The sequence below is a fragment of the Embiotoca jacksoni genome, unplaced genomic scaffold, assembly GCF_022577435.1.
Source record: "Embiotoca jacksoni isolate LCO1_2020_lvr unplaced genomic scaffold, fEmbJac1.0.p SCAF_27, whole genome shotgun sequence".
In the NCBI taxonomy this organism is placed as follows: domain Eukaryota; kingdom Metazoa; phylum Chordata; class Actinopteri; family Embiotocidae; genus Embiotoca; species Embiotoca jacksoni.
Genome location: NW_027185378.1, coordinates 3,775,872 through 3,788,837, shown reverse-complemented (window position 1 = coordinate 3,788,837; position 12,966 = coordinate 3,775,872). Strand labels below are relative to the sequence as shown.

The following is a 12,966-nucleotide window of genomic DNA, read 5'->3' as shown; positions in this document are numbered from 1 at the left end:
GTAACCTCCGGTCACACATCACCCCTTTCCACCAAGAATGTGCAAGAAGAAAAAAATACATAAAGAGAAAGAATAGGAAAATTAAGCGAGCACAAACAAGAGGGTGTAGGAGCGAGGTCTGCGAGGTCTTGATAACCGAAACGCTTTTTCACTTTTCCTGCTTGGTGAAATGCTTTTCTGTCGCTCCCCCGCCGCCCCCCGTCCTCCCCCCACCCTCAGGATATCCAGCCCCGACTCCATCGGAGCCAGGCCGGAAATAATAAGAGACGGGGAACAGGCGAGGAAGGGCGACATAGGAAAGGCCCTTTAGCTTGTTCTCAAGGAACTGAAGCACCGTGACCCAGCAGGCTTTGCTGCAGAAGGACTCATCTTCGCTGAGTGTCGTCTTGAGTGGAGAAAAGCGCAACCGTATCCGGGGTTAATGGGTTAAACCCACACAGGACAACACTGCAGCAGCTCAACCAGTATCATAGATCGCATTAATTCACAAACTGTCACTGTCCTGTGAAAACAATGTCAAAGTCATCACGAGATAACCTCGGTGATAAAGCTGGTTTCAAGTAATCCAAAGGTTCTTGAAGGTTGTTTGTTTTATATAGCTGAAGCCATAAATGGAGACTAAATACATTAAGATTATCTAGAAAACGCTCAATCACCAAATGTGGAGGTACGTGGTTTACGGCGGACAGCAACAACCACTGAATTTAGCCTTGAACATGCCTTGACGACAATCTTTTTCTTCTTCTGCTTTGTTTTTGTTGTATTTCCCATCACATTTCCATTTATTTCCCTCAGGTTTCAACTCCCGCAGATGTGTCCCCACCTCAGTAGTTGTCAATGTGCCAAACAATTTTGCATCTATCCGTCCCCCCCCCCCCGACGGTATACGTATAGAATCACTGTACTATTCTCCTGATAGTGAATTAAACCGCTGGACTGCAGCCAGGTGGATGGCAGGCAGGTATTAACTGGATTATGCAAGTATATTACATTTTCGACATTTGGAGTTCAACATATTTGACCCGAGTTATTTTTTGAAACAAGGTATCAGGATGTTAAGCTTAATGAGACAACAAACTTTTAAAAGAAGACATCTAAAAAAAATATATGTTCACTATGTTCATTGGAATAATGTCTTTTTTTTTATGGTCTTCACTGTGTCATCAACAAAAGAAATTGTCTCCAGTGTTTTAGTGTTTGTGAAATTTAGCTCTTTCTTAATATCGTGAGCGTAATTGCTGAAGTTTGAAACGGTAGAAAAAGACTGAAAAAGATAAGACGGCGAGAATCCATTTTCACACTGTCCTAATTTTCAGAGTCTCAGTGTGAGTTAACACACTGCCACAGATTTCAGTCCCACACCCACCACCTGAAACACCCAGGCACTCCACTCACTGCTGTTCATCTCCAGCAATTAGATATAAAAATATAGACCAATCATGAGCTCCCTACTGTCGTGGAGGAGACACGCTAAGAGAGGCCGTTGTTACCAGGGAGAGCAGGAGAGAGGGGGCCATTTAAAACCGGCTTATATAAACAACGAGGGTCTTTTTAGATCCGAGCAGCTGATCGAGTCGAGAGCAACACGACGGGCCGTGCTTTGAAAAAACAGAAAGAAGGAAGGACTTCATTTTGAAAACAAAGAGCGGCCGGTTTGTCCAACAGCTTTAGTTTTTCAGCCAAGGGCCAAACAAGCTGCGATGCAACAGGAGTGCTTTGTATGGCGGCTGCGAACTCTGACCTTTGACCTCTTTACAGCTTGTTGCTTGTAACAGCGTTGAACTCTGACCTCGAGTCAAGGCTATGAGTCAGGTACAAGGCGGGAAAAAAAAAAAAAAAGAAAAGAAAAAAAGATCGACTTTCAAATTCTGTCCTACAATTGCCAAAAGCGCATCATAAATCTTTTTCCTGCAGGATATAACTTGACACACTCGCAGCCACTTCTCAGCAGTAAAAATGTAAATCACCTCATTTTCACTGCTGACATCAACTCCGATACCACTTTACTTTTCCAATACTGTACATGTTTACATTCTCAGTGTTGTGTTACTGGGACAGAAATCTGGATATATTCTGCAGTTTTCTTGCCAACATTTTTTTTTTGTTTTGTTTTGCGGTTGTTGTCAACAAGTTCGACGAATCAACCAAAACCAACAACGTCTCAACACTTTCCTACGTCTCCAACCTGTCTGGGGCTCTAAGATCCAGGCCTGTTGCATGATAACTCAATCCATAAAACACTTAACAAATACCATGTATAGTTTGTATTTAAAAAAAAAAAAAAAAAAAAAGGCTTCGCAACGCTTGTAGTTTTTAAACAATTAAATAATAAGATGTGGGTTTCTCAGGGACTATTTTCAGTGGCGGATTAATCCAAATTTGGTGCTCTAGTCAGTATTTCCCCTAGCAGGATGATGCATGTTGGATTTAATAAAACTAAACTGGAGTTTGTTTTCATTGTAATGAAAGAAAATGTGCCCCCAGTGCAACAGTGTGGCTCACTGATGTGTTTATAATCGTTTTTGGAGAACAATGGAGCTCTGTGGTTCTTTAAGACACACAAAATTGTGTTCAATTTGGGAAATGGCTACAAATATGGATCATCACCACATTTTTAACTGGAATGTGATGTGCGAAGCTCTCCGGTACGGATGGTATCGGTTTATCTCCACCAACAGCTCCGGCCCTCTGTTCTGCCGCCATGTCTGTTTTGTTCTTTAAAGGCAGGCCGGGGGCTTCCTGAAGCATAAACAGCCTTCGCAGGGCCGTCTTTTTTTTTTTTTTTTTTTTTTTCTTCCCGAGGGCCTCCTCTCCAACCTGCTGCCCAGACCTGTTCACACACACACACACACACACACACACACACACACACACACACACACACACACACACACACACACACACAGCCCCAGCTGAAACTCACTTCGGAAAATTCACCCACATGCTGAGCCGCGTTGGAACATCACGCCGCTGTTTGGTGTTGATTGCTGCTCGGGAAGTCATTTTTAAAGGGGGAGTTTGACAATTAGGGAACAGAACAACTCTGATGTCTTTGAACGACATCTCGATTAACGTGAGAGGTGTTGGTGTCTTCGAGACGGGCTAACAGTTTCTCTCTCCTTTTAGATTTTATGCTACGCCACTTTCACTGTTTTCTGACATTCTGAAGACCGAATCTGAATCAAATCCAGCAGATTAAATGATCATGAAAATAACCTATAATGCTAAATCTGTAATTTTCTATCCACAAACAGATGTTTTTTTTATTCATTGACTAAATGTTTCTGCATTATTTCTGTAAGTCCTGCTGTCGTTTGCTGCACTTGAACTGCATCGTAGTTTGTTGACGCTGTTACTTTAAAAGCAACTTTGACATACTGTAGGCACCGAAACTACGCTGCACTGTAATCACTTGTGTTGGCAGGCAATCAGAGGACTCGGGTCGGGCTCTCGGGCAAAACAATACATGACTGGGACATTGCTCGATTTCTTTGGGATTTTGTTTTTCCGATGCACACCTGGACAGGTGACAACTCTCTCTTTCTCTCTCTCTAATTATCTGACAATATCACTAATGTTGGCTCCACCTTGCAGGTAACAGTCACAGCTGGATGCTAACAGGTTCTTGCCTGCTCTCTGACTTGCGTCCAAAGTAATTCCCCCAAAACAAAAACATTTTGGAAATCCCAAAGTGAGGCAGAAAAACACAAAGGACACTCTGGAAATACATTCGTGGAGGCTGTCTGCTTATTAAATAATGAAATGTATATTTACAGCTTGCCCAGAGTGACTCACGATGAAGCCGGGTAAGCGTTTCTCTTGGCTGCTGAGAGACCTACTGACAGATTCGGAGCTCAAACGCGCCGTCCAGAAGCCTTCGAGACGGGACGTAGTGATCGAGATGTCAGCACCTCCCGCCTGTCAGTGCCTCTGATCTCCCCCCCCCCCCCCCCACCCTCTCCCCCGCGAGGATAAATAAAGCATCCTTTCCAGCCATCCCACCCTCACGTCTACAGGTTAAACGACTAAAGCGTCCCGCCACCGTCCGTCCAGGCTGCGGCATGTCGGGCCTGTAATGCCGGGCCTGTCACGGTGCGTTTCGGGATAATGTGCGGTAGCCGGACAGCTGCCGGGGATGCTAATTAGGAGACAGACATCAGAGTGGTGGGGAAGGAGGGGGGGGGGAGTAAGGGACTGTAATTAATGGCTTAACAAGGCAATGCTCTCACAGGCTTAATATAGAGGAGAGCCCGAAAAGCAGCCCGAGTGAACCTGAAGAGGGCGAGGCGGTGGCAGAGGAGCTCGGAGAAGCTACGTGTCAATTACAGTTCGGATCTCCTCACAGGACGTTTTTTTTTTTTTTTTTTGATTTTGGGATGGCTGCTCATTTTCTATAATGTCATTATGAAACAGACATGCTCAGACGCAGCGATAACCTCCGAAAAAAAATGGCACACACCTCCCATTCCTTTCATTTCAGTCATCCACTTTCGCAACGGGAGCGGCGCTCGCCGTCTGGCCTCCTTCGAGATCACGCTCGAAGGTGTCGGGATGTTTGAAACGAAATTAGATTGTGGAAACATTTACCGCCAAGATAAACGCGTGCAAGACATCGATGAGTAATGGGGGAAACGGTGATAACGGTGCACCCCTTTTGGATGACGTTTCATTGAAGACTGGCTCGGCAGAAGGAAATTGATATAAAAAAAAAAAAATATACCTGGCTTGACGGGATTTCCAACCGATGATTAGAGGCAATTCAGCTTTAAAGCATCTGACTTTAACAGCTGTTTGGAGATATTTACTGTCCATGTTGCATGTAATACAACGTTAGACAAATCTGGAGGCTCAACTCGATTCGCTTTCGGCACTTTTCTGGATTTTATTTCCCATTGCTGACACACCTCTCTCAGTGGAGCTGGGTGGTACAAGCACCTGCTGGATCCTCTCAAAAACAACCAAACAGAAGAACCTCCTCAACTGACCAAGATTGGGATTTTGAGGGTTGGAATTTATCAAGTAGTCCGGCGAATAGAAAAAAACCCAAAAACAATTGTGGTTTTAGCCCCCAAAAAAAAAAGTACCGAGTGCTAGCCACAATTTTGGCCCATTGCGACACCAAAGAAAAATGTGAGGTGAGGCAGATATATTCAAGTCGTACCGTGCGGAGGAAGAGCGGCTATTCCCAACATTCCTCAATTAACCTTTCTTCCTCCCAGCGGTGTTGGAAAACAAAGCCAAAAAAAAAAAAATCACTGAGATCAGAGGAGCATGTGTAAACAGGATACAGCTGTACACCCAAAAAAGAAAAGAAAAAAGAAAAGAAAAAGAGCGTGTACAGGCAACCGGCAGGTTAGAACCAAATTTACAGGTAGATCCATCGCTCCCGGTTCACACGGTCAACCCTGACGACTTCTCAGGTATGTGTTCTCATGGAGAAACTGGCGTGCTCCGAACTGTTGAATAGGTTATGATGCCAAGCACATTCGGGTGCTGCGACATGCCCCCTCATCTACTACACATTTACAACGAGGGTGGAAGATCATAAACTCGACCCGAGATCTCGAGCAAACCGATCTGGATTTTGTGTCAAAGAAAAACCTGCAAGGCAAAAAAATAAATAAATAAATAAAAAATACTGTGGCCAAACGTAGGGCTAGGGCAGGTAGAAAAGGACACAACTCTTGTCTTACCGTTGCTGTGCGTGCCGTTGTCCTTGTCCCACGCCTCCACCATCACAGTGTACGCCCGCTGAAACACAGACAGGAGAGGGGTGGGGGGGTCAAAGGTTATCTCAGGGCCATAGTAATACAGAAACACGCACACACTCCTGCTGAAACTTGGACACTGCAAGACGTAGACATGCACAGTTATGAGCCTCCGTCACTCATAAACAGACTCACATGAGTGCTGCGCACGCACGCACGCACGCACGCACGCACACACACACACACACACACACTGCAACGGTGGGAAAATGCGTCTCGTTCCCACACTGCTGTCACTGATTATCCTCCGTGTGCCCGAGGCTGGTTAACAAGTGTAAGCCGCTGTTCTGTCCAAGAACAAAACATTCACCCGGCAAAAAAAAATACAAAACACCGACAACGTACGTCCTTTTCATATTTACCCGACGTAACTTTTATTATGATAATTAGGGTTTTAGAGTAAAAAAAAAGAAAAAAATACAAATAATCTAGTTTTCCGGCGTCATCTCCGGCTCAGGCAGGGATTCATCCTCTCAGTCGTCCTCCCAGTGTTTGCATCTTTTTATCCGCAGCATGTATTTTTTCAGTTCTTTTCGCAGTTCAAGCTCTCAAGGAAGGACTTCGAGGCAGTCCAGGGATGGTCTGACCCCATCTCCTCTTGAATATCCTTCTAGTTATGCAAATGATGCGACCAGAGATGCTCAAGAAAAGGCCACATGTTTTAACGAGTGAGCCTAAACTGTATACTGGACCACCGAGTAGCAGCTCGTCTGAACAGATTTTTGGATAATAGAGTTAAATCTGAAATACCGCTGAAAGGAATATAAGCATGTTTAACCCTTCTTTTTTTTTTTAACCTCAGTTAGAAAATATCGCAAATGATGCATTGCGTGAATGTTAAGACTGAATAAATCACAGTGTAGTTGCAAAGCCCCCTGATTAAGGGAAGGCTTCTGAGGAATAAAACCACAAAACTATGAACGGTGCTTAACTTTGAATACAAGCAGAGCTGTTGGTCAAAAAAAAACAACCAGACTACACACAAGTTCTACATAAAGCATCCAGATGTAGTTTAAAGTTGGACCCCTAATAAAACCTTCACGCACTTCCTGGCGTTAACACTGCCGGATTACTGGAGAGCTGTGTTCAATAACACCGCAGCTACACTGATTGTCACACAGCACTGAGACCTAAGATGTGGTGTTACGCGTGTTTTGTGTGCAAAAAAAAAAAAAAAAAAGGCCCAGCATGCCTGCACACTATGTCCTACTTTCCAGCGGAGAGGAACGCCGCCGTCCCACAGCAACAAACTCAAACTCCGGATTGTTTCAGGTGCGCTGCCTTTCTTTCTTTTTCCCTTCTTTTTTCACAGGCATCAGCAAACAAACGGAGACGGAGCTCGCTGTCCGTCAACTGCATGGGGCCGGACGAGCAGCTGTGAGTTCCCATGACCCAAGTGTGACTCGGTGTGACGGAGGGGGCTTCGCAGGGAAGATTACAGGGGAGGTTACAAAGTGCCGCTGGGAGAGATTAGAGACACAGAGGAGACGCAAACATGAAACACAAAGGTGAAGGGCTTTATGTGCTTTAAAGGAAATTTCAGGGTACTTTTTTTTGGTGGTGGTGCCATGTTGTTGATGCTTGTAGTTGCTGTAGCGTGCGTTCAAGCAGGTTGGTCCCCAGGGCAAACGAATTGAATGTTATACGGTTATTATGGCTCCGACTAATAGGTATTTTCATTTCCAGTTAATCATAGAATAAAGAAAACATCCAAAACCGATACATGCTCACAGGTCTGCCTGATAATAGGCTTACAGGATTAAGCCAATTTCAAAAGTGTGGGCAAATACTTTTTCTATGGAATTAATTTGGTATAATTTCAGCACTAACGAGGGTTAAAAGCTGCTCATGTTCAGACGGATCTGCTGTTTTTTTAGGTTTTTTTTTCTTTGGTCCTCAGGTGTTTGCTCAGAAGTTGTGTTTCGGAGGAACACGAGTATATCTGCAGTGGAAGAGGAAATCCAGAAAATAACCTGGTGCCGAAAGCGAGCAGAGTTGAATAGAGTCGAGCAAGTACCAGGAAGAGGAACTTAATTAATGTGTATATGGGTACATAAAAGTTTAAAGCCCCTGTCATCCATTCCTTTCTTCTCCTCTCCTCCAAACCCAATTAATGCATCTGGTTTCCACTATCTTGAATTTGAAATAGACCGAGTTTTGAGCCACTTTCTGGCTCTCGGACTGAATCCAAAATGAAATCAAATGTGTGAAAATGAACCCAGCAGATTCTTCGGGCAGGTTTCTCTGAGCCTCGAAGTGTCTTTGTAATGAGCTTCCACAGTGAGAGAGAGAAAGCCAGATGCACTCACAGCAGCATTTCAACACCACCACCACCCCCCCCACCCGTCCCCCTCCCTCCAGGAGAGCGTAAAGATGTGTTACAGCATCACCGCGAGGCCCAGCCGGGCCGGGATGCGGCGGGAGACGCAGCTGAGACGACATGAGGACGACACGGGGACGGGCTGCGGTCTCAAATTTCACTCCTCAGACTGTAAACGCAACAATTAAATGAACCACCTGGTTCACTACAGGCAGACTGTAGGCTTACAGCTGTACAATTTACGATCAGCCATCATCATTCAAAATTACAAGGATGGAGCTGCGTTTCTTCAGGCACTTCCGAAAGGGTTGTCAGTCCCGATTAGTCAACTGGGGCTGCAACTAATAATCGTTTTTGATGAGTGTGCTGATTATTTTCACAATAATGTGGAAAGTAGAACACCAGAAAGCGGCCACAGTCCAGGAAGATATCTCCAGATAATAGTAGAACCCTAAAATATGACATTTACATGAATGTAATACCAACAGGAGCAACAAAAGCTCACATTTGACAACGTTGAACGAGTGTAAATCACCAATGTTCAGACTGCCAGCCCAAATCAGATTTTTGCCATATTCAGATTGATTTTTGAAAGTCTGAACAGGAAAAAAAAAAAAACAGTATCACGGCAAAACGTGAAATAGACACGCAGGGATGGTTCTGCTTCGCCCCGTCTAGGTGTGAAAGTTACACGTTTTCCTGTCGTGGACGAAATTGAAACCTACGGCATGCTTAGAGCCGTGTGACTCACAGGAAAATGAAACCTTTAGCAAAATCACGTGGTTGAGGTTTGGAAACAATAAACACCTTGAGAAAAATGTTGTCGCCTCCTGGATTCGAACCTCAGATTTCTCGCGTTGCGACGCCATCGACGGCAGAAGAGACGGAGCCAGCGGAACCTACGCTGCCGCAAGCGGAGCGCCAACGGAGAGCGTAGATTGTGTCGCCGCGGAGGACAACGGCGACCGACGCTCCGCCGACGGCAGCCGAAAATAAACCGTCTGCTGACACTTCCCGTGCCGGCAGGTCGGAAGCGTTGGCGGCGCGTGCGGCGTTGCCACGGCAACCAAACGCGGACAGGTTGGCGATGTCCGGACGGCGAATCCGATCTGCCCACGAGTCCGTCCTAAACATCTGATTTGAGAAAGTCTGCAGTTTGAACGTTCTGATAATCCCAAACCCGAGGCCAAACGCAGCCCCCCCCCCCCCGATCCGACCCGCCTCCCCTCCGACAGCTCCCCACGACGCAGCAGTGATTTATGAGCCCGGCGAGCCGCCGTAACTCTGCGATGAGTGAACGCGAGTGGACGTCATCATAATCAATCTTCCCCCTTTGTAATCAATTTTAAATGTCACCGCCACCGGCTCCCGGACAGATGGGGGCTGTCCCACGGCCTCGGAGCAGCCCGACACCACCGTGGGTTGTGTGTCTGCGTATACAGATATCTAAGTCTGTGTGTGTGTGTGTGTGTGTGTGTGTGTGTGTGTGTGTGTGTGTGTGTGAGATGAAGTGTGTCTTTGCGTGCAGCATACGTGTCCTTGAAGGACAGGAGCTGGAGGATCAAAGTGTCACGTCCCCGCTGTCTGCAGTCAGACGACCTTATGAGTCGACTCTTTACGAGTGTGCAAGTGTGTGTGTGTGTGTGTGTGTGTGATATGGGGTTTCGCAGTGGGAGCGAGGGGGAGCGTGAGGGTGTGTTGGGAGACACTTGACACCTCCTAACCAATTTACAGGAGTCAGAGGGATTTGAGTTTTCATTAGGCGAGGAGAAACCAGCCCACCTCTCGCCGCCTTCACCTGTTCAATGAATAAATTACTGCTTCGGCAGGAACAGCCGCCAGCGACACACGGCTCTGCCGAGAATACGCTGTACAGTCTGGAGCCGCCCCACGCCCTCCGAGTGTTGTTGATTATACATGCTAATGAAGCTTTTCTTCCACACAGAAGTGCAGCGGCTGCAGCACGTATAATCAGAGTCACCTTCACTTGATTTCTCGATGTATTCAGGACTTCCTGTATTAAAAAAAAAAAAAAAAAAAAAAAAACTGCCTTCAACCGCAGAGTCTCGATTTCAGTCATCTGGAGAACCTCTGGATTACAGTGGGTGTGATGATTTTAGATCGAGCTGACAAATCAAACGTCAATAAAAGCCGAAGCAGAGCCAATGATATTAAACCGACAACAAAATATATATATATATATATATATATGTATATAAATAAAAGTATAAAAATACAATTATTTTTCATCAGCTTCGGGAGTCGTCGTCATTGATAAATAAAACTTGGTTATTATATCTGGATAGGATGATTGACAGCTCTTTCTGATGTCCTTTAAACAATCCGAATTAGCGAGCTAATGGCGGCAACAAAAGCCTCCATGTCTGAAGAGACAAAGAAATAAGAATTTAGCTGCAAGAGGTTGTTTCAATATGAAAGCCGCTGTTTTTTTTTTTTAATTAACAGGATGTTCAGTGTAAAACCACATCCAAGAGCGTTGCATCACAAACATGTGAAACGTAATCATACGTTTTATAGTCGAAGGTGGATTAAAATCAAGTGGAATGTTCCTTTAATTGAAAACCCCCAGCAGCAGCAGCAGCAGGGAATTCTTAATGAAAAAAAAGAATAATAAAATCCCGAGACCCAATTAACAACTTTACCAGAGTTGTGATGAGAGGGGGAGGGGCCGGGGGGGGGGGGGGGGGGTGGAAGCGGCGACAACACCTGTCACGTCACACCTGTTAGTCTATTGACATGAATAAAACATGTCGCTCCCGGCAGAGAGCTGCTCGGATGGTTAATTTAGCACGTTATTAACGAGGAGGAGCCCCCCCCCCCTCCCCCACCACCGCCGTCTCTCTAAGGAGGCCTCGCTGCGCCAGCCCCTCCCCAGAGGAGGCCCTCGTTCAGACGGCAAAGCTAATCAAAGCTAATCTAATCAGGTCTTTTATACGGAGCTGCGGAACGGTGAAATGACCCAATTCACTTTTCCCACACCAAACGCGCAGAAAAGCTATTTCTGTCGCTCCGGGTCACGCAGGCTCCTCCAGCGACGGGGCAGGAATTCTGTGAATCGGTCTTCCGCGGTTCAATCGATGGTGTACGGGGGGGGGGAAACACTGCCTCGAAATCCATCGGTGAGGACGGAACCGATAAAGAAGCGGGACTTCTTGAAAATCCTTCATCTGCGGCAAAATGTTTCCTCTCAATATTGCAGGTTGAAATATGCCCACGGTCCATTTTTCAGCTCGTTCAGGGAGCAACTTTCTTTTAACGTCGGGCTCGTTTCTGTGATTTTCGTTTGTCCCTTAAGACGTCGAAGCCGAGCGTCGCAGCAGGCAGGGCGAGTGCGGCAATCATCGCGTTTTTGTTTTTGTTTGTTTTTTGTATGACCTCCTCATCAAACGCAATGAGGTGCTGCAACTGGGAATCTGCAGCATCCGCTCACACAGCTGCTGCACACACTGTATATGAATGTGGGTACAAAACCACAATTCGTTTTATTATCTTTATTGGTGCAGAATAGTGATGTCAGCAGCAGTGAAATCCTCAAAAACCCGTAAATAAAAAGAAAAATGAAAAAGAACAAATATTTGTAAATATTTTATTGGTTCCTTCATGCGTTTGCTTTAATTTATTATCCGATCTTTATTTTTAACTGCGGCATTTGTAATTTAACTCGTCGACGCCGAGTTTGAACTCAGATTCTCTTCTATTGTCCTTCTTTGTGAAGAAGCACTTTAGTTTTGAACATACATAAAGTATTTATTATCATTGTGCCTATGTTAGGCACCTATGTGCAGTGTTTTGCTGGAAATGTGGGACGAAGAGCCAAATTCAGACCGACCGGGACCGTAAAAGTCCGCAGTGACTCACTGGAGGTTTTTCACCACCGACCAACTTCGAGACGTTGCCAGAGAGACATTTCATTGGTCAAAAAAAAAAGGTGTTTGTTTGAGTCCCATGCAGCTCCAGAGGTGTGAGAAGAGGCGGCAAGGAAGCTTTCAGGGCAACAGAAGGAGTCAAATGGGACGACAACAGAAACTTCAACTCCACCTCAGACACCTGATATCAGCAGAATTTCTTAAATGACGTGCTTGATGCAAAAATGCCACAGAACTAAAGTCTAAAAGACGAGTTGATAGACAGAAAAATGTCTTCATACTATTACGAGCGATTCACCGTTTTTGCATAATTTAGAAAATGAAAATGTCAAATGTTAATGTGGAGCTTCTCCAGCATGAGGATTTACAGAACTTAAATGCCGATTTGTGCCGATATCGATATAAATCAATAAGTTTAATACCCAACTATAATCCTGACTGGAATGATTTGATAGTGAAGATGATTAGTCGGTGCCCCGCTCTGAATAGGGAGCATGTGGACTGGGATTTGATCCCTGCCAGTGGAAAATGTATTACGAGTTGCCCTACATCACCGCCTCCCGGCGCAATATCGTCCATTTCAGAACCCCGATAATCGAAGGTCAGGGTGTCTGTGTGGACACTTCAACTGAAGAATGATTTCTTTCTGCACATAAGTGTTGCATTTGAAGGACGCACTTTTCGATTATTATTAAAAAAAATATAAAAAAATGAGCGGAGACTTTAAAAATCGCGGTCTTTAAACAATTTGAGGTATCTAAACCGGGTTTGGAACTCGAGTCCCAGATTCTGGACGCGGAAGATCCGAGACGGCCGGAACGACCTCCAGGATGGATCCTTCTCCGGCCTTCTTTCGGTCATCCTCTCCGAGCAGCGCGAGAGAGGCCTTACGCAAACGCCGCTCAAATCCGCTGCGGACATTTTGCCCGACGCAGCTGCCCTCCTCCGTCTCCGCTTCCTCCTCCCCCTCCCCCTCCTCCTCCCGCTCCTC

General features: G+C 45.6%; 1 protein-coding gene across 2 annotated transcripts in view; it reads right to left on the bottom strand.

Annotated features, from left to right (window-relative positions):
- The window catches only part of LOC138205134 (protein jagged-2-like), a 48,608-nt gene that overhangs the window by 24,703 nt on the left and 10,939 nt on the right, over positions 1–12,966 (bottom strand). For both annotated transcript variants that reach the window (XM_069160860.1, XM_069160861.1), the window contains exon 3: positions 5,694–5,751. In XM_069160860.1, coding sequence (XP_069016961.1) covers positions 5,694–5,751 — 58 coding nt within the window. The remainder of the gene's footprint in view (positions 1–5,693; positions 5,752–12,966) is intronic.